Source organism: Marmota flaviventris, chromosome 11 (assembly GCF_047511675.1).
Source record: "Marmota flaviventris isolate mMarFla1 chromosome 11, mMarFla1.hap1, whole genome shotgun sequence".
Classification (NCBI taxonomy): Eukaryota; Metazoa; Chordata; class Mammalia; order Rodentia; family Sciuridae; genus Marmota; species Marmota flaviventris.
In genome coordinates, this window is record NC_092508.1 from 71,348,158 (window position 1) to 71,375,759 (window position 27,602).

General features: G+C 33.2%; 2 protein-coding genes across 7 annotated transcripts in view; one reads left to right on the top strand and one right to left on the bottom strand.

Moving 5' to 3' along the window:
* LOC114094772 (CD302 antigen) overlaps nt 1–13,302 on the top strand; it is a 144,708-nt gene extending 131,406 nt beyond the window's left edge. For both annotated transcript variants that reach the window (XM_027937955.2, XM_027937954.2), the window contains 4 exons: nt 2,115–2,231; nt 3,070–3,243; nt 5,152–5,178; nt 10,228–13,302. In XM_027937955.2, coding sequence (XP_027793756.2) covers nt 2,115–2,231; nt 3,070–3,243; nt 5,152–5,178; nt 10,228–10,430 — 521 coding nt within the window. In that variant the 3' untranslated portion in view covers nt 10,431–13,302. The remainder of the gene's footprint in view (nt 1–2,114; nt 2,232–3,069; nt 3,244–5,151; nt 5,179–10,227) is intronic.
* Nucleotides 13,303–13,350: 48 nt separating this feature from the next.
* Marchf7 (membrane associated ring-CH-type finger 7) overlaps nt 13,351–27,602 on the bottom strand; it is a 52,750-nt gene continuing 38,498 nt past the window's right edge. The window contains exons 6-11 of one of the 5 annotated variants that reach the window (XM_027937940.2): nt 27,205–27,374; nt 21,338–21,447; nt 18,644–18,757; nt 17,130–17,178; nt 15,036–15,060; nt 13,351–14,671 (exon numbers count right to left, since the gene is read on the bottom strand). In XM_027937940.2, the coding sequence (XP_027793741.1) occupies nt 14,659–14,671; nt 15,036–15,060; nt 17,130–17,178; nt 18,644–18,757; nt 21,338–21,447; nt 27,205–27,374 (481 nt within the window). In that variant the 3' untranslated portion in view covers nt 13,351–14,658. Of the gene's footprint in view, nt 15,061–17,129; nt 17,179–18,643; nt 18,758–21,314; nt 21,448–27,204; nt 27,375–27,602 lie in introns of those variants that run through there. The other 4 variants (XM_027937938.2, XM_071619136.1, XM_027937941.2 and 1 more) reach the window with 4 other exon arrangements.

Consider the following 27,602-nt stretch of genomic DNA (forward strand, 5'->3'; position numbering starts at 1 on the left):
ATATTGCATAGTATATACAGATCTTTTCATAAAATGTCTTATATCTAAATAAAACTGTCTTTTTCTCTACTTAAACATTTATAAATTCAGGGGATTAAATGTGGCTTAGTGATAGAATCTAGCATGCATAAGGCCTTTGATTTTTTAAAAGTTCTTCATACATGGCTAAAATTCCTTCTGTTTTTTTCATAATCCTATACATTTTCTTCTACTCTGGAAATACCCATTTCATAGATGAATCAGACAGCTAGCTAAATTTAGTCAGTATTACTGTCACATATTTTTAACATGGTAGTGTTTTGTTTAGAACAGCAGAGTAGATCAACATGAATTGTTTTTTCCTCTGCTATGTATAAAGAAGAAAAAGCTTATTACTAGAAATATTTACATTTGGAAAGTCTTCACAGGCATACAAAATCATTTTTTTTTTTTTTTTTTTTTGTAGTTGTAGATGGACAGCATGCCTGTATTTGCTTATTTTTGTATGCGGTGCTAAGGATCAAATACCAGTGCCTCACACATAGTAGGCAAGCACTCTGCCACTGAGCCCCAGCCCCACCCCAGCCCCCAAAATAATTTCTTAAACTTACCATTGGGAGTATAGAAAATGAGTCACTTGTTACGTTTTGGGCTACAGATAGCTACATTTATACTATTCCCAGTGCTTTGTGCTACTTTACTCAATGTGCTAATTTTCTTTCTTTTCTAATATTACTCATTTAGAAAATAATTGTGAAAAGCTAAAATATTTTATTTTACAACATTTACCTTTATAACAAATTATATATATTTTCACTCTTTCCTTTTGGTCATATGAGCTACATATCATTAGTCATAAAAAAGAATTAAAGAGCCAAATTATATCTCAGTAGGTAGTGTCACTGGTAATGCATTCAGCACAGCATTTATTCTGCCACTTAAGAAAATGAAAATGTGTCTTATTTGCCTGACATAATAATTTAAGTATATACGACATTTAATTAGGTTATAGTGTAAAAAAAATCATTAAAGTTTATTAAAGGCTGCCACAAGGTCGAAGAAAAGAATAAAAACCATCATCTCTGGATACTTAAACCTAAACTATCACCTAGTTAAATATTTCTCTTTAGGATTTTTCTTGAGTGGTGTTTTGGTCACATTTTAGCAGTAAGTACTAGGGTAAAACAGGTTAAAAGTCTATGTGACATTTAACAGACATGTGATAGGAGCTAGAGCTGATAAAAAGTTATCAAGTTTTTAAAAGGTGAACTGACTCAAAGAATCTTGCTGAATTCTGTGGACTAAAGTATTAAGTATTTTAAATTGTCAGTCTCATTTTTTCTTTTAAAAGTTTTTCATACTTAAATAAGAGATGATCATGTACATGAAAATTAAAAACAAAATCAAAATCACCCTAAACTGCACCACTCTGAGGTACTTAATTGTTAACATTTTGGTAACTATGCTTCTGGACTAGGGAAACTATCCTAGATTATTTCCAATTTAATTGTGCCTGTGATTTGTGAAAACAAATTTGGGTATTGTTGAACATGTGACTTTGCCTATATGTTTAAGAGCCAATGACTACCTTAGCATATATTGATTAAAGATTGCTGGGTTAAAGAATATACTTATTTTAAGGCTTTTGGCTTATATCACCAAATTGTCTCCAAAAAGTTGATGCTTTTACTCTACTGCTTTTAGTTCTTATTTTCTACAATAAAAGCCAGAAATGTTTAATTAGCTAATATGGAATTCTGCTTATTTTTTTTTTTTCGTATTTTAGAAGCAAGATGAGTTTTCACGTTTCTTGTGTTACATTTTTCTTTGGGAAGGCAAATTGTCTTTTTAACAGTCTGAGATCTATTTTTCCCCTATTAAGGTGTTTGCCATTTTATTTCATATTTATAATAGAGCTATAGGTTGTCTGGTTTCTGATTTTCCTCTTTAACAATATGTTTTGATTTGGGTCCTCATAGTTTTCTGTTGTCCTGTAGTTAAATTTATTGTCCCCTGCCCCAAAGCCCTCTTATAAAAGATGTAAAGGTGAAACAAATAAAGCTCATAATTTTTTATACCTCATGTAATTTTCACTGATTCTTGAGCATGCTCTCCCCTCTTTAAAATAATTTCAGGAGCAGACATGATAAGCATACATAATGAAGAAGAAAATGCTTTTATACTGAATACTTTGAAAAAGCAATGGAAAGGCCCAGATGATATCCTCCTAGGCATGTTTTATGACACAGATGGTAAGTGTGACTGTTTTTCTGTTTGTAGAGCTTAGGGCATTTTGATTCTTCAGTTTTATAGATAAAGTTGATGTTCCCTGGGGCATCCAGGTATTGCATTTCCAGTGTGCACCTAGGACTTGTACCATAGCTTTCCCCTAAGTAGCTTGATGTGTTTGACAAATGAGATAAGTTGATTCTCTTGTCTGGATTAAAATGTTTCTAGGCTCAGTATTTTTGTAATATGGCACAGTCATAAAACTTATTAGTGTTAGCAGTTAATAGGATAAGGTTAGAGTAAATGATCTGTATGTTATATAATGTAAATGTGTATTTTGTCACTACAGAAAACTAGAAGGGACATATTTAAGCATTTTCTTTTTTAATTTATTTTTTAGTTATATTTTACTTTATGTGGTGCTGAGGATCTAACCCAGTGCCTCACACATGCTAGGTGAGAGCGTTCTACCTCTGAGCCACAACCACAGCCCTATTTAAGCATTTTCAAAAGAAATTACTAAGGTTAATAATATTTAAACTTAAAAATAATTTTCCCATGAAAATATCTTTCCTTACAAAAATGGGATCTTTTTCTGAAACCACTTAATACTTTTTTTTTTTTTTTGGTGTTGGAGATTGAACCCAGGGCCTTATGCATGCAAGGCAAGCACTCTACCAACTGAGTTATATCCCCAACCCAATAAATACCTTTTACTGATGTGGCTGCAGAGAGAATATATTCTTCCTTCTAACTTTAATCCAAAAAATTGAAAACCAAAAATCAACTACATACCTTTCCACCTTGGCTCTAACACATTTTAAAACTGTCATGATGTTGAAAATGTTCCTTAATTGACAGATGCAAGTTTCAAGTGGTTTGATAGTTCAAATATGACATTTGATAAGTGGGAAGACCAAGAAGATGCTGAGGATCTAGTTGACACCTGTGGTTTTCTGCACACCAAGACAGGTGAATGGAAAAAAGGAAATTGTGAAGTTTCTTCTGTGGAAGGAACACTTTGTAAAGCAGCTAGTAAGTATGACTGAATGTCTTTTTTCCATTTTAAGAGGGATGTGAAAAGTAAGGCTGGTTTCAAACATTTTTTTTTCCCATGAGATTAGCTTTTCTTATTAAATAAATGGAGTAAGAATTCAGAATATAGTAGGGTAGTTTGTTTTTAAGTCTCCTGGAAATTAAATATGTAATTGTCTTACATTTCACAGGCAGGGCCAGATCATGCACACCAGGCATAATTTAATTCTATCTGCTTAAAGTTTCCAAGAGATCAAAAATATGGTTTCTTTTTTGTTCAATATGTATTTTTTAGTTGTAGTTGGACACAGTACCTTTATTTTTTTTTTACTTATTTTTATGTGGTGCTGAGGATCAAACCAAGGGCCTTGAACATGCTAGGCGAGTGCTCTACCGCCGAGCCACAACCTCAGCCCCCAAATATCTTGTTTTTCAAAAGAATTACCAAAAGATTTTGGTGTATGATTTGATTGAGCAGCAGTGGTGTAGAGTAAGTTTGTATAATCCCAGAATTCTAATGTAACTTTACAGAGAATTATATTCTTTACAAGAAGTAACATCCTTCATTTAGGCAAACAGAAATGACATTATAGTTCATGATATATTTTAGATTAAAATAATAAATTTTCTTCTTATTTATTAAAATGAATTTTAGTGAACAAAACTATCCCTTTCCACGATATTTTCATGTGACTTGTTAAATTTTGTAAAGAGTTTGTGCTTTTAAATTCTGGAGAGTAAATCCTTTCTCAGTAAAGAAATTTAAAATGCCAAAATATGAATTTGGGATGCTTGAAATATGACACAGACATTTCCCCCATTTTGCATCCTTAGTATTCTCTCCTGCTTTAACTGTAAACCTAAACCAGACATTTAGCTCTGGTTATTTCCTTTTTAAAAATTAGTTATGTATTACAGTAGAATGCACTTTGATACATCGTATATAATGGAGTATAATTTCTCATTCTTCTGGTTCTACATGATGTGAATCACATCAGTCATATAGTTATATATGATCAGAAGGTAATAATGTCTGATTCATTCTCCTATCCTTTCTAACCCCCCCATCCCTTTACTCCCCTCTACCTAAAGTAACTCTGTTCTTCCCCAGCACCACCAACTCCATCGCAAATTAACATCCACATATCAGAAAACATTTGGCTTTTGATTTTTTTGGGATTGGCTTATTTTGCTTAGCATGATATTCTCCAGCTCTATCCATTTACCAGCAAATGCCATATTTTCATTCTTTAAGGCTGAGTAACATTCTACCCCCCCCCCACGTGTGTGTGTATGTATATATATATATGTATGTATGTGTATATGTATCTATCTATCTATCTATATCAGTTTTTAATCCATTTCATCTATTGAAGGGCTCTTAGGTTGGTAGGTTATTTCCTTTTTTAACATCTAAAATTACGCACTTTTAAAACTTATTGCAGCAGGATTCTTGAGTATAATTAGTTTTATAGAGAATACATAAATATTTGTCATTGTTTCATAGAACTCAAACATCTGATTTTTACAAAATTAGTTGTTTTTATATACTGTCCTTCAGGGCATTGATATATAAAACAAGTTTTTAATTAAATGATAAATTCAAAACATCAGAAATAGAAAATTCATACTAACAAGGTAAAGTCATGACTGTTTAATTTTACATTTTTTCTCTACAAAATCTCCAACCAGAATCCTCTTTATTCTTCCCTATTCTTTGTCCACCAACTAAGTTCTTGCCTTGTTAGGGCTCTGTATCTATCTTTAAAAGCTACATTCAATACACAGACAATTCACAAAGCAGTAGAAATAGGAATATTAAACTAATAGTGTTTAACACTGTGAAAGTGTTTAAGTCAATCTTATAATATAAAGCATACTAAAATTTTGTTTTCTTTTGTATTTCAGTCCCATATAACAAGAAATATTTATCAGGTAAGTAATATTCTGGTCTTAATTTTTTTCCTTAATTAAAAAAGTATTAAAATTCTGGCATGTTAAAATACACTATAGACTATAGACCCCTTTAAAAAAGTTATGTAACACATAATTTTATAAAAATGTAGAAAAGCCTTTTAGCTTAGTAATAAGATTTGACATTTTAAATATGGTAACCATAAGTTATACTTGAAATGAACATTTCTTTACACCAAATTGTATTTTCCCAAGGAACTGCATTAGGTGTTTTTGTGGTATATGACTGCATATTTTGGTAAAAAGATTCATCTTCTAGTTGTAATTGCAATTCATAGAGCTTTCATATTAAGGGCTTACTAAAACATTATTTTAAAAATTTTTTGAAGACTTTTTTTTTTTAAAGTTGTAGATGGGCACAATACTTTTATTTATGTGGTGCTGAGGATCGAAACCAGTACCTCATTCATTCAAGACAAGCACTCTACTACTGAGCCACAACCCCAGCTCTTAAATACATTCTTTTAAAAAAGGGGACACGTAATACGTGATTCAAAAATCCAAAGTATAAGGCAAACACTGCCTCTGTCCACCCTTTCGTATCTTTATCTTTATTGGGAATCATTTTACTTAGTTTCTTCTTTAACCTTCTTGTGCCTTTTGCTAACATAAGCAAACTGAGACATATGACCCGTAATATAGTCTCTTAACATATCATACATTGTCCTCAACACTGATCTATAAATAGATCAATCTTCTTTCTTTACAACTACATATACTTCCATGGTATGTATATACCTAATTGACCCAGCTTCAAACTTCCACTTGGTTGTTCCCAGACATTTGTTATTATAAACAATGCTACAATAAATAACCTTGCACAAATACAGATTTATCTGTAGGTTCTTTGAAATGCAATTGCTGGATTAAAAAATGAATCCAACTTTGACTATTACTGGTCTATAGGAGGTGTAGTTTTGCAATGTGAGAACCTGTTCTGAAAAATTTTCATCAATTGGATAGTTTTTAATCTTCATATTTTGAAGTATAACTGAGTAAAATGCACAAATCTTACACATACAGCTTGATATTTATGTATTACTAGTAACTACCAGTTAAGAAACCTAGCATTTAGTTGGGTGTGGTGGCACATGCCTGTAATCCTGGTGATTTGTGAGACTGAGGTAGGAGGATTGCAAGTTTGAGGCCAGCCTCAGCAACTTAGTGAGACCCTGTCTCAAACCTAAAAAGGGCTGGGGGTGTAGCTCTGTGTTAATATGCCCCTGGATTCAATCCCCAGTACTGAAAGAAAATGTCAATATTATTACCCACCCATCCCAGAGGTAACTAATCACTAACTTTACCATATTCCACTTTATGCACTTTTTTCTTGCTTTTTTTCACTCAGGAGTTTTTCAATAGATTTGTTTGTTGTTGAGCATATACAATATTTTAAAAATTGCCTAATAGTACTTTTATAAATATCAATCTGCTCACTTTCTTTTCAGATATTTGAATTTGTACCTTGCAACTAATATGAATACAGCCACCTATAAACATTCTCATGTCCTTCTGGGGACCTGCATTCCCATTTTGAGTACATTCCCCAAAGTGGAATGATCTTACTGCATTTTCATTTTCTTGAGCACCTTTTTGTGTCCTCTTTTGTGAAATGCTCATTCAAGTGTTTTGCCTGTTTTATTTAATTGCCTTTCTTATTAAGTCTTTTGTTTTTTGAGAGTATTTTTTTTTTAAATTTTCGGTGGACACAACATCTTTATTTTTATGTGGTGCTGAGGATCGAACCCAGCACCCCACACGGACCAGGCCAGTGCACTACCGCTTTAGCCACATCCCCAGCCCCTGCTTTTCTTTGTTTATCTCTGCTCTATTCTTTAACAGTTCCTTTTCCTACTAAAAAAGAAACTAATAAAATATTGACCTTGAGTCCTTTGTATTAAAACACACTATGTGTATTCTCTATGTAGGGCTTGCTATGACAGAGAAGGGAAAACTGTTAAGCGTGTGGGCGTATGGGAGTTACATCTCGTTCTTCTATAGAAAGACCGTGTAGTGTGTGTGTGTGCGTGCTGGGGATTGAACCCAGGAGTACTTTACACTGAGCTACACCCCAACACCCCCACCCCCTCCCTTTTTTGAGACAGGGCCTCACTAAGTTGCTGAGCATGACTCTGGGAGAAAATTCGGCTACATATAACCAGTTATATAACCAATCACTAAAAGACAAATATATTATTTCATTCACATGAGGTACTCAGAGTAAATCTCATAACAGAAACAAAAATGGTATTTGCCAGAGCTGAGTGAGGTAGGAACTGGTCAAATAGGTAGTTTCAGTTTTGCAGTTCTATAGGTGGATGGTAGCACACAACCACACTTAATGCTACAGAACTGTACACTTAAGATGGTAGCTTTCATTACATGTATTTCACAAATCTTTTAAAAATTAAAGCAGTATAATCATTTTGTTTTAGAAACACGAGGCAGAACAGTAGTCAACTTCAAGAAATGGATATTGAGTACTAGGGCAGGAGCTGTTTTTTTCATTATGTACCTTCTAGAATCGAATTTGTAGCTAGGTACACATATACTTTGGAAAAAAATAAAAAATATGTAATTGAAACATGTTTAGAAGAGCAAGTAGGTCTCGAATGGTTCTCAAAATCATGTCTGGAATAGTTGTAGAGACCTGGCAACATGTGGTCTTCAGATTCCAGGGAGTATTATCTTTGAAATACACACATACACACGAAATATATCTACAAATACATATATGTAAATGTACATTACCTAAAGATGTGGATACATTTTAATACTATGTGCCACGCTTTCTTCTGAAATTAGTCACTGAAGACAGCAATGAACAAAGTAGAAAAAGGATTTGCTTCCAACCTTACGTTCTAATGGGAATGATAAATATAACTATTTGGAATGTCACACAGTGACATATATTGTAGAACTAAAAGGCAGAATTAAGGATGAATGCAGATACATGGAGAAGGGAGATTTTGCTTTGTTGTTGTAGGGTGTCCAGGAAAGAGCTCACTGATAAGGCCACACTTAAGCAGAATGAAGACCCAAAGAAAGTAAAAGCCTTCCATACAGATAGGCACATTAAGTTTAATCTAACTTAATAGGTCAAAACAGGGCCAGGCAAAAAGGGAATTCCCAGTCACACAAATTAAGTCTCCCTGGAAAGAACGTAAAAAAAAAAAAAAATGTGAGTTACATCAGGATGCACATGGTGTGGGGAAGTATACAGGTCAGGGAAGGTTAGTCCAAGCTGAGTTTATCAAAGGCTTCTGGAAATGATACAGGAGTTAAATCTTGAAGGACGAGTAGGCACTAGACAGGAAAGTTAAGTTTATCCCAATGAATAATCAATGATCAACATTAACAAACATGAGGGGTTGGGTTTCTGCTCACTCAGTGGGTTTGGGAAAAGTTATATACACAGCTGGCACTCCATACATAAACCTACAGTTAGTCCAAGAAAAGGCTGCAGTTTTAAGAGGCAGACTGTGTACTTTGGGCCTTATAACTAGAGTACACAAGGGGCAGGAGACAAAAGATCACAAAGGAGAGGTTAAAAAGATAATATAGCACCCTTAACCCCCAAACACTGCTAAATTGTGTCCACTAATTTTATTTCAGGATTAAAAATAATTCAGTTGTGGACATTTACAATGTGTTTTTAAAGAATCTTGTCAATAATTTAAAAATACAAATGGCTCTCCCCAAACTTAAAAGTAGTGACATTCAGGGCTGGGGATATAGCTCCATTGGTAGAATGCTTGTCTCGCAAGCTCAATGTCCGGGGTTCAATCATCACCACCTCCACCCCACATAGTGATTTACCTAACCAATCTTATTTCTGTTAGGTCCCATTTTTAACAAACACAAGCTGAAATAATGAGTATCAGTATGGCTAATAAAAACTGCATCAGCAGCTAGGTATGATGGGACACACCTATAAACCCAGCAACTCAGGAGGATGAAGCAGATTTCCAAATTCGAGGCCTCAGCAATTTACTCCTGGTCTCAAAAAAGAAAAAATAAAAAGGGCAAAATAAATAAATAAAAGGACTGGGGATGTGGCTCAGTGGTTAAGTGCTCCTGGTTTAATCCCCCACCACCAAAAAGGGAACATCTACAAAAATGATAATTCTGAGAATTTCTCACATTTTGCCAAGCAAGGTGGCGCATGCCTGTAATCCCAGCGGCTTGGAAGGCTGAGACAGGTGGATTTTGAGTTCAAAGCCAGACTCAGGAAGAAAAAAAAAAAAAAAGTGAGGCGCTAAGCACTGAGTGAGACCCTATCTCTAAATAAAACACAAAACAGAGTTGGGGATGTGGCTCTGTGGTCAAGTGCCTCTGAGTTCAATCATTAGTACCTTAAAAAAAAAAATTCTCACATTTTTAGTCCTTTATAACTATAATAGTTACCTTCTCAAAACTATTTCCTTCCTAACTACTAAATAAAATAATTCTCCTCAATTTGATAAGCTAAATTCTTTTAGGAAGATTACAAGGGTTCTAAATGGGCAAGAATTACAAAGTTGTACATAAAGAACTTCAGGGAATACACAAATATATAGTATCTGAATGTTTGCAAGGTAACAAAAGTGGAGGATACTGCAGCTTATGGTGCGTCATCTGTGAAACAAATCTTAAATCTTCAAAAGGCAAACCATTAAAAACTCCACTGATGTAACAGAGATTTAAATACCACTATTCCTAAAAAGAACAGTATATATGAATTTGCAAAGTCTTAGTTCAGAAAAGAAAGCCAAGGAAGACAAAGGGGATTGTGGACTACTTTTATCATTGTTAGTGTAAAGAAACGGCAATATTTACTTGAAATTTTGAAGTACAGCCATTTTTCAAACTAAGAAATTTAAATCTTGATAGTAGTTAATGTGTAATTTCTTTTTCTTACCAGTATGGGAAAATTTCAATAAATACTTATATGATTAAATTACACTGTATTCTCCAAAATGCAATACTTGCAACCTGATCTCCCATATATTCTCTTATCTTCTTTTTCAGATAACCACATTTTAATATCAACTTTGGTGATTGCTAGTACAGTAATTCTGACAGTTTTGGGAGCAATCATTTGGTACCTCTACAAAAGAAATTCCAATTCTGGTTTCACCACAGTTTTTTCAACTACACCCCAATCACATTATGATGACGACTGTGTTTTGGTAGTTGCAGAAGAAAATGAATGTACTGTTGGATTTGACTAAATTTTTGGTAATGTCAAAACAGATTGACACCAAATGCCTTGACAGCAATTCCTGTGCAAGATTTTCATTTAAAACTTGATACTGAATATCATAGCTTTTATGGTTATTCCGTAACAGTAATAGTATTTTCATGTACTCATTGGGACAAGAATTAATCTTCCAGTTCATTATTAATGTAGATTTTAGAAAAGAAAAGATCTTAAATTTAATTTATAGGTTATAACCAGTTCTTCAAAAGCAGAAACTTTTCACTTGAATGAAAGAAAGCTTTATGTCCAAGAAGTTGATAATCCAGTCTACTTGTCTTACCTACTCTATCTTCCTCTCCATTTAGTTGAACCAGTTTAGTTCAACAGTCTTGCTCATTTATTGATAAATGTGATTTAGGGAATCAATCCATTTTTTAAATAGACCCTGTACATTTAAATATTCCCGATACTGGCTACTTTGGCAGAAAATTCCTCTATTTGTATTTTATGATTTAGATGAAACAGCACTGATCATGAATGATTAAACTTTTATAAAAATTTTTAAAGAAGAATATGGCTACATCTACAAACTCATGGAGAAGTCTGGCAATCCAATTAACACTGGTATCATAGTGTCCATTTAAGGATTCTTCTGATCTCCTATCTTTATGTACTCAAGGTATTATGCTCCCAAAACATTTAGAAATTTTATCTTTTAATGATATGAAATTATGGAAAAAATAAAAAGAAAATAAAAATCACTCATGTCCCCACTATTTAGAGAAAAATGACAAAAACTAAGCCAAAACTAAAAAACAAACAAAAAAACCTATGTACAACTAGTGAAGATGCACACAGTTTTCAGTATATTTATTGTAAAAATTTCAGGACAAAGGTGAAAATAAACATTTGGGAGTTTGAAGAAAGTTGAAATGAGTGGTTTTCCTTAGTATTTTAAAAAATAGTATCAAAAAAGATGAAGAATGTATCGGTTTCACTTGAAACTGTATTTACTACCTGTATTAGCTTGAAAGCTCTAGTAATCTCTCCATAACCCTCACCTGATCAATCATTTGGAAGCAGTAATTTTCTTAAAGGGAGATCCATTCTATCTCCAGCTTCACTAATGACAGTTTATACCATTTGTTTTCACTAACCACTGTAAGTCAGAAACACCCCTCATCACAATTAATGGCCCTATTGTTAATAAGACTCCAGTAACTACAAAGTCCTAACAGAAAATTTACAGTGTAGACATGTAGTACTAAAAGAGCAAGTGTTAACATACTAGCTGCATTACATGTGCAATATTATTGCTCTATAGAAGACTGAGATTTTATATAGTGATTGAGATTTCTAATACATAATTGATAGGCTATTTATAGTTGTATTAATGAATATCTGCCAGGAATTCCTTCCTACTCATCCTACCCTAACTGTACCATTCCTTTAAAAACTAAGACCAATCTTATTACCCACCCCCACCAATCATTCAGATCTCTAGATCTGATATCTAGATCATTACCCACAGGAGGCTACCTAAGTTAAAAATAAACAGTTTAAATTCAATCCTTCAATTACATTTAAGAAACATTTTAGAGGCCAGGGTTGTGGCTCAGTGGTAGAATGCTTGCCTAGCATGTGTGAGGCACTGGGTTGGATCCCCTGCATCTCATAAAAAATAAACAAATAAAATAAAGGTATTGTGTCCATCTATAACTTAAAACAAACAAACAAAAACAAAACACCAAAGCGAAACATTTTAAGCACTCAAACCTCATGTGGTTAGTGGCTACCATACTAGCTAGCATATACTGAAGAACACTTCCACCATCACTTCCATCATCAGAAAGTCCAAACAGAACAGTGCTTTTCTAAAATCTACTAAATTTTCATGTAACTATTTTCTGTACACATTTTGACAATTTCTACTAAATGCGGCTCCAGCTCTTGCAAATGGCTGTTTTAAATTATTTAATTTTCAATGTTTGATTTCATTTTATAACAAGTCTAGAGGTCCCTGGTAATTAAATGTTAAATCTTAATTATATTTACATATCTGGCCAGGGACAGTGGTCTCGCCTGTAATTCCCGCAACTTGGGAGGCTGAGGCAGGAGGATTACAAGTTCAAGGGAAGCCTCAACAAACTGAGCCCGTCTCAAAAAAATAAAAGGGATGGGGATATAGGTCAATAAAGCACTTTGGGTTCAAAGTTCCCCATTACACCCCTCAAAAAAAAAAAAAAAAAAAAGCAGGCTTGTTAATTACTTTCAGAATGTGGAAATTGCTTTCTTCAATAACTTGTTTCTGGTTGATGATGACTTTTTACTTTTTTTTGCAGTGCTGGGGAATCAAACCCATGGCCTCCCACATGCTAAGTAAATATCCCCAGCCCTGACCACATATGCTTGGCAGTAGTATAGAGAGAACAGCTTTAAACTACAAGGTCTTAGGAGTTTGCATTCTTTGTAGTGATGTATGATCTCTTTTGTTCAGAGTTTAAAACTGATAACCAGCGAAGACTATGCTTATTCCTGTTTATTCCTCTATAGTGTTAAATTTACACAACAGCAGAAGCTGACATGACTATAAGACTCATTGTCTTGTTATCAATGTCGTGTTTTTGCAGTTAATGAAAAACAATAAGAAAATGACATTTTTAAAAAATAAAATATATTGTGGGTTAAGAAGAAGACAATTTTCATAATAAATTCTATTTAAATATAATATTTTGAATCCAAAGCATCTCAAAGGACTGACAGAATATACTGAAACTGGTATCCTTCAATTTTGTGTTTTTGTTTTAAGTAGGCAATGCAAAGATAACAGGGAAGAATTCAGCAAATGTTTTAGAAGCATATTGAAATGGGATGTGAAATTTTAATAAAATTCTTGGCTACAAGGTCTTAAGTCTTCTTTGAGCAACAAGGAAACAGTTCAAACTGTAAAATAGAATCAATCAGTATGCACTTTATTTCAAGCCAAGGTTTTACATAGGACCAACAAACTAAGTGTGGGCAAACCGTTCATTCACATTTGAGAAATTACATGGTTTCTATTTAGATTTTAAAAGAGTAGTTTGTTGCCATAACATCAGAATTTAATCTGAAACCACCTGAAGGTGTTTTAAGTGTATCCTAAAGTTGTTGACAGAGGAAAAACACAATGTTATGGAAGTATACACAACTCATGACCACACTGTAGACCATTCATGTTGAATAGGTAATGTTCATCTGTTTGAATTTCAAAGGTAGTGAAAAATATTAATCATCAAATAAATGCTCAGAATTACCAAGAAACAGTTAAAAATGACCAGGATCCAAATTGGTTATTTATATCATATTTATCTATAAAGAAGTGACAACACTAAAAAACACGTTGAAAACCAGTGTTTTAAACTTTGAATGTGGGATTTAAAAATATTCCATTAACTTGAGATTGTAACAATTTTTTTTTAAACCAAATATCATTTGACTGGCAATTCTGATATAATTTATAGCTATAATATTCCTAAAAGGAATACTACACATACTATGGCCTATCAAATATAATATGCATTTTGAAAATCAATACAAAAATTTATCCATCATTTCTACATCTCTTATACTTTTTTTTTAAAATTAGGTTTTATTGCTAAGTGAATTAGAATTCAAATTAAATTTTGGAAACCTAATATAATGTTCTTCATAACCTCTTTCCCATTCTTAAAAAAAATTTTTTTCAAAACACTGGAAGTAAATGATTATTAAAAATATGACTGCAACTTAAGGCATTTTAAAAGGAAAACTAGATGCCATTTGGCATTTTATTTTAAAAGCATATTTTGATCCACTTTTCTCACTAACAAGAGACTAAAACACAAACCTTTTCTCATAAATATGACTATTCAGAACACAAAAAAGGGTTGATGGGCACTGCTTAGATATTGAAAACAAGGGTAATACTTTTCCACTCACCTAAAAGAAAAAGTCTTTTGATTACCAATTTTATAAACATTGAATTTGCTGGCCAGTGTTAAAAGGTCCAGCAGAATTTTAATTCAGCAACACTTGAGAATGAATATATATGTACATGTATACATGTATATGTATATATTCATTTTATGTATAGTCAATATATTTAATAGGCATTCCCCCCACAAAATTAATTCATACTTAATTGCCAGTTTTAATAAACACTTGTTCACAGATCATCCATTTGTCTTAACTGAAGTTAGGCAATATCAAATGTTCTGTTATGGTCTCCATCTTCTTCAGAATCATCCTCTGAAGCTGTTGAAAGAAAACAGGATGATCAAGAATGATTTTAAGGGGGATGAGAATGGGATGTGTAAATATGAAGCCAGAAGAGCAATGACTTGTAAAATAAAAATCCCAATTTAGTACACTGTTTTGGTCAAAATGATAAGTTATCATGACAGGGTTAGGGTGGTTTGATTGTGAGTGATGCCTATCTGAAATGCCCCCACCCCCACATCTTTTTGTGATGTTACACAGTTTTTATAAAAATGAAAATGCTTTAAAATGTGGTTCAAAAGTATCTTCTAAAATGTTTCTGAGATAAATTTGTGTTCATAGTAACTAATGATAAATACATCAGAGAAAAAGTGAATTTAAGGCAAGTCCTCTCACACACCTGAGTAGAATCTGGCTTATTACCGCTGCATGTTTGATGCATCCGATGAGAATGGAAAAAAATGTACATAGAATAATAGGTTATGGGTGTTCTTGAAATTTACATCAATGCTATGTCTATACAATGCCAAGAAAAAAGTTTATTTAGTAAGTCAAAAAGCTTTATATAGACACAGCCTAAGTTAAAAGATTTGGCTTCACTAAACAACTACTACTGAGATTATTCTGTCTCTAAACTGTCAGAAACTTATCACTTTAGCAATATTTCTGACCTCAGTTTATTCAAGAGTCATTAGTAGATCAAGATTTAACATAAAACATCATGGAATGTCTTTAGGAAGGTAGTAAAATACTATGTATTCTGTAAATTGCTTAACATGTGAAGTAAAATGAAAGTCTGCAAAAATCTAATTAACACCTATCCCACTATCAAGGGCAGAAAAGTTTAATGTACTCTTTTCTTGTATTAATACTGCACAATTTAAGGACACCCAAAGCAAAGCACAGGAAAAGTATGCAACATTTATAGATAAAATCTATTTTTAATAAATGATACCAAGCATATACCCAACTCATATCTGAAATAAACCCTATGGTCTTTATGTTTAAATTTTATGTTGTATCAATAAAGAAATGCCAAACTAAAAAAACAGAACAGCCTTATAGGAAACTTGTGTTTTCTACTGGATTAATTCCATAGGAGAAAAAAATTCAGTTGGAATTAATTTTCAGAATATTAGTACTTAAAAAAGACTATGTTTAAGAAACCATATTCTAAATAAGAATTTTTAAAATTCTAAGAATTAAATTAAATTAAAATTCTAAGAAAGAATTAATTCTAATTCTCTAAGTAAGAATTAAAAACACCCCCCCCCCCCGAAAAAAAAAACCCCTAGAAATGTGGGGGAAACATACCAAAACATTATTATCATCACATCTTACAGATTATAAATAATAAAATTATTATTTTTAAAAGAATAAAAAACTAAAGAGACTTGTATAATGGCTAATATAAGGGATCAGAACTAAGAAGTCATAAAAAAATTTACACTAAATGAATTCCAAGTGATTCCTTTATTTTCACATATACTAATTAAAATGATAAAAATGTGTTGTTCAGTTTTATCTGAAATCCTTTTAAAACTTAAAATTAGTAAACTAACTTAGAAAAATCCACATCCTGATAATATTCGAGAAATCAAAAGGTTTTTACGAGAACTATTATCAAAGGATGCTGAGCTTTGTCTAAATGCAAAAATCTTATACACACTATAGGTAACACTCCAAGAATTTTGAGGATGAGTATATGGGTAACCAAATGGTGAATACATAGTTAAAAACACTTCAAATAGCATACTAGAATGGGGAATCTTTTGCTTTGGGTGGAAAAGTAGAAGAGGCAGATATTGAATAGGGGTAACCTTGGATTTTCAAGCAACTGTTATAGAGATGTACCCACCAGGCATGAAGCAATTGGACTTTGAAGAGGATGGGCTGTTAAATGCCTTTGAAGATTTGGGGTTTATGTACTTTCATCTGGAAACTCAGACAAGCCTAATGGTGTGTGTGGTCTTAAAAGAGATTGGAGCTATCTACATAAAATATCCACAAGGACCTGAACAAGGAACAGAAAACCTTAGGGCTTTTGTTATGGACTTAGAATCAGGATTCTTTTCTCCTTTGTTTTCCTAGAACCATGTAAATACCAAGGAAAACATTTTATGATCTAATGAACTAAATAAAAAGTAAAATTTCTTAAAACACTAAAATAGGAGATATGCCTTGATTAGTAAATTTATGATTTTATTACAAGTGCTAAATTTGAAGTGATCAAAAATAACTTATTTATAATAAAATGCTAGTGGTTAAAATTACATCCTTCCTTACCTTAAAATAAATAATTTATTTCAATTCTGTTAAAAAACTAGTGTCAATTGCCCAACCCATATTTCCCAGATCAATCATTTTGGTATTAATAAGCCTATAAATGAGGATCTAATTTGGTAGAAAAGAGTTTATATACTTATGTTTTGTTCTGTGGGTTTAATTTGCAAAAGTAAATTCAACAAGTCTGGGGAGGGGAAATTCCACCTACTTTCGAGATCTTCCATATGTGCCTGAAGAGTTCTTGCAAGGTTAATAAACTAGAAACAATGCAGAAAGAAATACAGTAGTTTAAATGTTGCAAATGGATCTAAAGAAAGAATCAGTATAGGAGATTCATTTTTACTTAAAAAAATCAAACATCATTTTAATCCTTTTAATAGGGGACTTTCTCCCCCTACATCAAAAATTATAACCTTAAGGGTGTTATTATTAAATGTTTTATATAATCATTATCAATGAGGTAGAAACCAGTTTATTGGAACTGGAAACATACAATAAAATAATTACATCCAATGGCATGGTTTTCTTATACTTTTTAAAAATTATGAAATAAAGGGGGAGGGCCCCCCAAAACCCTTGCTCTTTGGACAAAATGAATTCAAATATGCCTGCCTAAATTTGATAGCTCTAGATACATTTTATACTTCAAAAAATTCTAAGAATCACTTTAATCTTATAATAATAATAATAATAATAATAATAATGTTTTTTTCAAGGTATAAATTCTGCAGACATATGCTTTACATGGTTTATTCATTCTCAAAAGAGTTAAGACACTTGTAGAAATCATTTAATGGAGTTAACTAAAGCTAAGGGCTCATGATTTATGAAGTACTTAGAAGTCAAGAGATCTTTGTTTAAATTCTCAATGTTGCTTCTGATAGTTTATTCTCTGTTCTTTCAATGATAATTTTTCAATAGACTCACTGTTATAATATTCACATGATAAAAGTGAATAGGAGTATTATATACATTGAATTGTACCCTTTTGATATAATTTTCAAAATAAAAACATTACATCTTAACATAAAATCTACTAAATTTTTAATCAACAAAGTGAACATTTATACAAAAACTAGTCTGAAAGATATATTTATGAACACATTTCAATATATTAATATTCAGAATGATTCTGTAATAATAGATACAGTAGAGACCCTAGGCCCTGCTACGCAAAATGGCCTAGACAACAGAGTACAAGTTTCCTTCAGTATACAGAGGCAAACAGCATTGTTTACTTAACAAATACCTAACATACAGCTAGTCTAAATGTTTTATTATGGTTAATAGTGTACACAGTTAACAGCAACTAGTCCATATTTTAGTTTGTATTATGGACACTTAAAAAATTAGTTTGCTGATCATTTTTTACAGTGTACTAACAAACAAATGAAGTCAATTTACTTTTGGCTTTTAGAGTTCAATTTCAGGATCCTAACCTGTTAATACTGAGGGCCCCCCCTTTAAATATTAAAAAACACATATCCTTGGTGTTCATAATTCTGTCCCTTTTTTCCCTGAAATATATTCCAATTACTTTCAAGAGCTGGAAAATTACTTCCTTCTCTAAATAGCTTTATGAGAAAATAAAGCTTGTGCAGAAGTAAGGAAGACAGCAATTTTCATTAAATCTACAATACTTTTATTTTTAACTTGTTTTTCCAAGGCAAATACTTGCTGCTGTATCACACCCTCCCTCTTCCCCATTCCAGTATTACTTACTCGGACACGTGTGCTTGGTTCATTTGTATTTCCCATCATATCAGAAAAGCTTTGTTCACACAAGTGTAATAACACAACTAGGTAGAGACCAGAGCTGATAAACTCATACTCAGCCTTCAACAGGGAAGCAAACAGGAGAAAAAGAAAAATGGAGAAGGAAAAATTAAAATGTGACCGATAGTCAGAGTTCATTGATAAACTAGAGGAAATATATTTATATCTAATTCCTGGTAAGGCATACAGTGCCATTCTATTAAAATAAGAAATAAAAAGTTGCCCTTCATAATTCCCTAACATTTTACTAATGCCATAAGTCCAAACAGGTGTGTGACTATCTTCTTTATTTTCAGTCTTCCTTTGTGTAATGATTTATATAAAAGTTTAGCTTTTAAATAATTTGATAGTAGAATGAATGCTTTGGTTTTTTATAAAGCTCATAATGGATTGCCTTTTACAAAAAGTAAGTAGCTATATGTTGGCTTAATATATTTATTTACACTAAATCAATATATTACTAAACTAATACCTATTCTGGTAGCTCAAGTATTTCATGTGTAATATAATTAGTTTGAAGGCAACAGAAAAATATAAGAATGAACTAACAAGATAATACTGTAACTCATTCACACAGAAATTTTAATTGGTAAAAAGAGTCCTTTGGTTTCAAACTATGTGTGTGTGTGTGTGTGTGTGTGTGTACACGCATGTATGGTGTGTTGGAAACAGAACCCAGGGTCTCAAATATGCTAGGTAAGTGCTCTACCACTGAGCAATATCCCTAGCCCTGTTCTGTTATTTTAAAGCTATGATTACAAATCATATTAGTATTTTTAAAACATCTAGGGATAGGAATGTGGCTCAGTGGTACAGCAATTTTCTGGCATGTGTGAGGCCCTGGGTTTGATCCCCAGCACTGAAAAAACAAAAATCTGATTTGTCCTATAATTTTAACAGTGAAAAGGTAAGTTGTGCCTTTTTTGAGCAATTAAATCATCAAGTTAATAATTGTGTATTTTTAGTATTTATTTTTAGCAAGTATTTGGTTATCAGATTCTACAGAGTATTCAAGAAATTTGAAATTTGTTTTTTAAAATGCTTATTTTGTAACTCAAAAAATTCACATATCAAGAAAATTTTTACTAAGTCTTAAATGCTTAATCACCTTGCAGAAAAATGAAGCCACTAGAAAATGAGGAAATTAACTATCAAAATAATCACTTAAAATTAGGGTAGTTGTCAGGTCACTAGAATCCATGATACATATAAAACAAACAAATTAAAGCTGGGAAGCTTAATCAGACCAGTCATTGTTTTAAATAATGACTCCACCAGGTATTTCCAAACATTTCTAAGTCATGTAAGAATGTGAGTCATTAAAGTGCTTTGAGAACAATAAAAACACTCCCTGAATGAAAAACCAAAGCCTTCATTTTAAGAGAAATGATGAACATCAAAAGAAGGAAGATGGCAGGAGAGAATCCTTTTGAAACCTACTCATTCTTTAAAATTATTTCTTTTCCCTGCACTATTCCATATATACTATATACTCTTTCCCCTGTTCTTTAAAATACAAATGCTCAGCTGTCTATGTAGACTTTTTGGGGATTGAAGTGATTGCTGAAAGTTATTTTCTTTTTGGACGACTGGCTCATTAGAGGAATATAATAAAATTGTTATAAAATATAGCAGTTATTTTATACAAACCACCAATGTTTCATTCTTTAGAAATCAGTGATTCTTAAGCCTGATCTAAACAATCTAAGCAATCATGATCTTTTATTTTTAAGAGATCTGGGAATTCTTAAATGATTTATTTTAAAAATAAAGGCTATTCACAAGAGACCTTATATATTATAAAATTTTATTTATATGAAATGTCCAGATCAGGGAAGAATAAGTCAGAGTTCACTGATAAACTAGAAGAAATGTATCTATATCTAATTCCTGCAAGGTGATTAAGCATTTAAGTTTATTAAATAGACTGGTAGATGCCAGGGGCTAAAAGATTGAATGGGAACAACTAGTAATGGCTATAGAATTCGCTACAGGATTCTCTTTGTAAAGTAATGAAAATATTTCATAGCTAGACAAATGGTGGTTGCACATCACTTTGAACATGTATCAAAACCACTGAATTGTCCACTTTAAAATTATTTTGATATTGTGTGTACCTCATCTCGTATAAAATTGGGGTCAGGGAAGGGTCAAGCACTTCATACATTCCCTTGCCATCGTATTTCTTTTCATAACAAATACACTAACCACACTTGGATAGTTGGGCTCTAGGGTCACCCTTTTGATCTCCTTAAACACATACTTTCTGCTCCCAGAGTTTTCCTTCAGTAGGGAAAGATATTGAGCTCTTTATTCTATCATTTAAGCATCTCAAATACAGTTCTGGGGAAAAAAGGTTGGCATGCCTATTCTGGAACCACTTTCCTAAGTTTTTATTATTTTCAGGCTTATTTAGGGAGCACAACAAATTTTACCTTGATGAATTAAAAACCTGTACAATGACTGCCTTTCACTTAAAGTTACAGAAAAATTACAAACACCTAATGCAGTAACAGATTTATGTTAAAAGTATTATTGCTAGTTTAATGCAGGGCTTCTGACCATGACTTAATCTTTTCTTCAAGAGCTGTCCTTTAAGCATAGAATAGACACTTACCAAATTAGGCAAAATATACTAACTTGTTCATTTGCATGAGCTCTATGTAGTTCATGAATATCAAAATCCTCCAGGTTAAGCTGCAACTTCTCTTTACAAAGTTCACAGGTGGTTACAGCCTCTAATGAAGAACCTGGTAAAAATTAAATGACAAGTAAGACTTATTTTATACTGTCCTTGAAAAACATTTCCCCTCCTAATTTTTAGGTTTAAAATGCAGAAAGTTTCAAGAAGGGGACTAGAAAAAAAGGGGAGAGTATAGTAGGAGAGAGATTATGTTCCTTCAATAAACCAGTAACATCTCTTAAAATAGTAATCTGTAACACCCAATGTGCATGTCAAGTCCTATCCTATGATATTTAAGCCTCCACCCATTATTCAAATATCTCTGCTATATTCTTCTCCTTGATGTTCACATATCCTTTTGATTGAGGGAAGCTGAAAGAGGTAATGGAATGCCAGGCAATGGAATGTCATCCATGCTTCCTACTTCTTCCTCAAGTATCTTGACTAGATACCATGTAAGCAGTTTAATGATAACATCTCAAACAGCTAGTTTTTACATAATCAGGCCAGTGTCTTTCAGATAATAGCCTACACTAAGATCTCCTGGCTTCTAAGGAATGTGCCTGCCCTGCTGACTAACAGGGGAAAAATGTGTCCACACCTGTGTCCAGATTAAAGCAGCTCTCTGGGAGTGGAAACGTAGTTCTATGGTGGAGTGCCTGTCTAGCATTTGCAATGCCCTGTGTTTGATGCCCAGCACCACAAATCCAACCAACCAACCAACCCAGCTACTTTTGCCTATAAAAGAATTATTAAGTCCTGATACATGCTAACACTATGGCTGAACCCTGAAAGCATTCATTTTGCTAAATAAGATAGATACAAAACAAGAAATATTTTATGATTCTACTTACGTGACATATCTACATTAGGCCAATTCAGAGAGACAGAAAGTAGATCAAAAGTTACCAGGGACTGGGAAGGAGTGGGGGGTTACGGCATTTTAAGGGTACAGTTTCTGTGTTGGGTATGAAAAGGTTTTGAAAATACATGGTAGTGATGGTTACACAATAAATGCAACTTAAGTATACACTTACATAGTCAAAATGGAAATTTTTATATCTATTTTAACACATTTTTTTAAAAGAGGGAAACATTTGTTTCAAATGCATTAAACAGTTGATTATTATAAAATTCTGGCTCCAATTTAGTAGGTTTAGTGTAATTAAAAATGTAGATTCCCCATTCTTGCTTTAAACAGGGTTTCCAAATAAAAAATGTCCTAAATTAGAATAAGTTACATGAAAAACAAATAAGATGTTTAAATTAAATTCAACTCACATTTCTTAGTGTTTTGTGCCAAACAATAATTAGAGGTTTTAGAGATTCTGCAGAGAGTAATCAGTAGCCCATCTTAAGAAGTATAAAAAACTCTTAAACTAATGCATATTTTCAAGAAAACAGCTAAAAGGAAGGTAAATTCCAATCTGAGGAAGTATATGATAATGTCTCACAATGAGTTGTAGACAAAGTACATTCGATTTTTGCTATACAATCATGCACAGTTTAGTCAAGGAGAAGATTGATACTCCTTTAGCTTATGAAAACAAAAGTTTATTGTAAAAATGACATGCTGTGTTATACTGGCATTGGCCTCATGTATCTTGTTTTTACAGTCTCTTGAATGCATCATTTTCTCTCATACTTGATTTAATCTAAGAGCATTTTGTTTATCATGACCCTAAAGTTCAAGTCCAGCAAGACTCTTGTCTAAAAATAAAAAATAAAAGGGCTGGAGATCTATGAACCCAAAATAAGAGTTGTTCTTAATAAGAAAACAAACCAAAACCAAACAATAACAAAAAAAGTGGCAAGCTATTCCACAGGAAAGGGACAAGCAAACAGGAGAAAACACACTGGTATTATAGCTCAGGGGGTAGAGTTCCCCTGGGTTCAATCCTCAGTACCTTACAAAAATAAATAAATAAATAAATGAATATAATCATTCTCAAGAGCCTATAGCTAGCTGAGTGTTGGAGACAATAGTCTAGTCTAGTATAACTCCAAAAAGGCAATGTTCTTAAGCAATAAACTTGTATTATATGTTCCTCCACACTCAACATTAACAATCCAATTGCCAGGGTATCAGAAGTTGAATCAAGTTGTTCTTCATTTTGGTAATATCTAACATTGCTGGGCCCTTACTCAGTGTCAAGAACCATGCTAAGCACTTCATGTGTAATCTCTTAATGAATCTTAATAACACCTCATGGTAGTGACTAATTAAGCCTATAAGGTTATCGTAACACCAAACTACTAAGAGAAGAGGCAGCTACAAAAGAAATGCATTGTTCCAGAGCCTGGGACTCAGACAAGCTTATAAAGTAGACTACTTCCCCACTCATACTCCTTCAAAGAAAGATTCTGCTTATTCCTTAAGAACCACATTTCAGAAATTTGCAGGAAAAGTTTCCAGTGGCAGGCTGGGGATAGAGCTCAGTTGGCAGGGTGCTTGCCTTGCATGCACAAAGCCCTGTGTTTAATCCCCAGCAGCACCACCACCACCACCAAAAAAAAAAAAAAAAAAAGAGTTCCCAGTGGCACCTAATCTCTGTCTTGAATGGGTAATCTGACTCCTCCAACAGAATATGAAAATTAATAACACTGCTATCAAACTTCACAACATATCTACTTATGTCACCAAGCTATACTTATCAGGCCCTAATCTTACACTTATGTTCATTTATTAATTTCGCACCCTACCAGGTTCTCTAGTACTCATGGTCTAACACCAATAAATTCTTTTAAGAACCAGACTTTTTGAATCATCTCTTTACCTTTATGTGTGAATCACAGTGCCTTCTGACTAAAACATCCTCTTTTCTAGGCATTTTTATCCCAGAGTCCCTCGTACCTCATAACCAAGAAGTGAGGACAGATGCTCACTCATCGATATTTTCAAACCTCATTCATCAAATGACTTGCTACTTTCTTTTTTTAAAAATACATTTATTTATTTATTATTATTATTTTTATGTGGTGCTGAGGATCGAACCCAGTGCCTCACACGTGTGAGGCACTCTACCACTGAGCTACAGCCCCAGCCCCCACTTTCTTCTTTTTTGGTACTAGAGATTAAACCCAGAGCACTACCACTGAGCAACAAACCCAGTCCTTTTCACTTTTTATTTTGAAACAGGGTCTTGCTAAGTTGCTGAGGATGGCTTTGAACTTGCAATCCTTATGCCTCACATTTCCAAGTCTCTGGGATTACAGCTGTACACCACCGTGCCCAGCTTGCATCTTCCTTATCAACTTATTTTTTGGTTATTTCAACATCCACATAGAATAATTCACTTTGAATTCCATTATGATCCCACCTCAGGTACCCACTTTAAGGTCATACCCTGACCTGCACTACTCCTAGGATCTTCATTTCAAGCATCTTCTCATTTTGCATACCTACAATTTAATCACTCCAGCTCTTTTCAACTTGTCTGGCAGCTCTCTTTAATATCAAGACTCAAAGACATTGACTTTACCATTTTCTATCCACTTCCTGATTTAAATTTACAACATCATACCACAATTATGTGCTTAATGATACCCTTAACACCCTCTGTGATATTTACCAAGTAAAGGACCCAAGCCCAATAAACTCAGTGTCTGTATCCAAGAAACTGCAAAGCTGCTTTTTCAAAAAATGCATGTGTCTCACCTTAAAATGTTATTTAAAATTTGTGTTTCTGTAGCACTGGGGATCAAACCCAGGGCCTTGCACATGTTAGTCAAGCATTCTACCACTGAGTTAGACCCCCTGCCTAAAATCATAGTTATGGATACTACTGCTACCTGGAAATCCTACCATACAGACTTAGAATGCTATTTTGCCCACATTTCAAAATCTCCTAACCTGTCTCACAATCAGATAAAAAAACATATTTCTTTAACAAATTAGAAACAATTATATAGAAAGCAATGCATCCTCCCACCAAACCAACAAACTGATGTCAACAATAGCTTTCGGGAAATGAAACATCCCTTCTTTCAAAGGGTAATCATTCAACAATTTGTGCTCTGGATCCCATCTTAATCTCTTTTTCAAAGATTTTTTCCCCCTCTCCACTGGATTTTCAAACACATGACTGAAAGTATCCAATCTGAAACACTTTCTGTGACCCATTAAGATTCTCTAATTCCTGATGCTGTCTCCAGTAGCCCTGGCAATAATTTGTTGAAAGAGAGGTCTATGTTGCTGTCTGCCCTTTCTAATTTCCTTTTCTCTCCTCAGTCCTATCTAACTCACTCCAGAGACTGAAGTCACCAATCAGGATATCTATATGTTATCAAAACCAACTGTCATTTCACTATTCTTACTTTACTTGACACCTCAGCAGTATAAGGTTGATCATATTGCCCTTAGGCTTGTACAACATAACATTTTCTTAGCTTTCTTCCTATCTAACTAGAGGCTGCTCTTTAAATCTCCTTTGCTCTCAGTAAATATTTGGGTGTCCCAGGGCACTGTCCTGGGCATATGTCTCTGATATTTAACTCCTTCACTAGAAGACTATTTAAAATGTTATTTATTTATTTCCTTCTGGTTCCTTAACTGTAACTTTTGAGTATTTCTCCCAAAGTGCCAGGCTTGTCTAGCTAATAGAATACTCGACCACTTTTATATGGTCACCTAAAAAGTAGCACAAATACAAATGTCCAAAACAGAACACTTAGTTTCCTGTCCCAAATCTGTTATATTTCTGGCTTCTTTCCAATCCAATTTTACCTCCAAAACCATATCAAAATCTATGAATTTCTATCATCATTGTCACTACTACCACATCTAGATAGCCATTACTAACTCTAGCAAGTGCTACTGTAATAGCTTGCTGGTTGGTCTTCCTGCCTCTACACCTGATCTCCCTAAAATTCATTATTCACAGAGCAGCCAAATATAAATAATACCATTTTATTCCTTTCCCCTCAGTGGCTTCCCATCATACTTAGGTAAAAATCTAGCTTTAGAATTTATCTTCAAAAGTCTTGCACAAGGGGCTAGGGCTGTAGCTCAGTGGCAGAGTGTTTGCCCAGCACCTGTGAGGCACTGGATTTGATTATGAGCACCACATAAAAATAAAGGTAACTAGTTCTTCCCCTCTAAAAAACAACAACAAAAGTTTCTGCTGACCTCTCACTACTGATGTATCACACCTTCCCCACCATCACTAATTATACACCAGCTATACTGAGCATCATACACTGAAGTCATCCCCATCTTTAAAGTTTTTGTACTAGCTGTTCTGATAAAAATTCCCTTCTCACTCTGGAATAGCTAGTTCCTCACTGATCAGCTATCAGTTTAAATATCCTCACCTAAGAAAGGTATTCCTTTAACAGCCAATATACGCACAAGAGCAGGTGCCTAGTTGTTCTTATTTACTAAACGTGCCTGGCTCTGTAACAGTTCTCAATGAACAAATGGACCCTGTGATAGGTATTATCCTAATGTGATAAGTGATACAACAGCATGAGAAACGAGTTTTTCTCAAAAATACAGATGGTAAATGTTGAGTGTATTTCTTTGATTCAGAAAGATTTTACATGACATAAGCGTCATCAGGAATTGTAAATTGTTTTATATATGTATGAAGAAACAGTTGGGTAGCAATACCATAGAAATATTATTATAAACAAATTTATAAAGCATGACAAATGCTCTTTCTAAAAAAATGATTATGATACTTTTTGTAAGAGTCTAAATTCAAAATTAGGTAAGTCTAAATTCAACAATTAATAAATTATAACTTTGTTAGCCAAAATGAATACATACGTGTATCTCTTGGAAAAAAATTGGAAACAAAATACACAAAGGGGTAAATCTTACCAGAGTTAATTTTGGCCTGTAACCACTTTTTCATACACTCTTGGTGGACATACTGTAAACTTCCTGTGCACTTGCATGGCTCTATCAGCAAATTAGATGAAGATGCAGCTGCCATCTGACAAATTCTACATAAGTCACCTTCTTCTTCTTCAGAGTCCTCTAAAAGAAGGCTAGAAAAGAAGGCACAGTTTCCCAAGACAGAAATAATAATTCATCTTAGTATATCATTCCAATTACATATAATCCTAATCTCTCATTATTATTCTCCTCATACTAAGTGGAAAAAGTAAAGGACAAAAACAACAAAGCAGTGATAAAAATAAACAGTAATCATAAAAAAATTTCACTGAGAATAAAAATTTATAACAAATATTTTAAAGTAAATGAAACAGGGTATT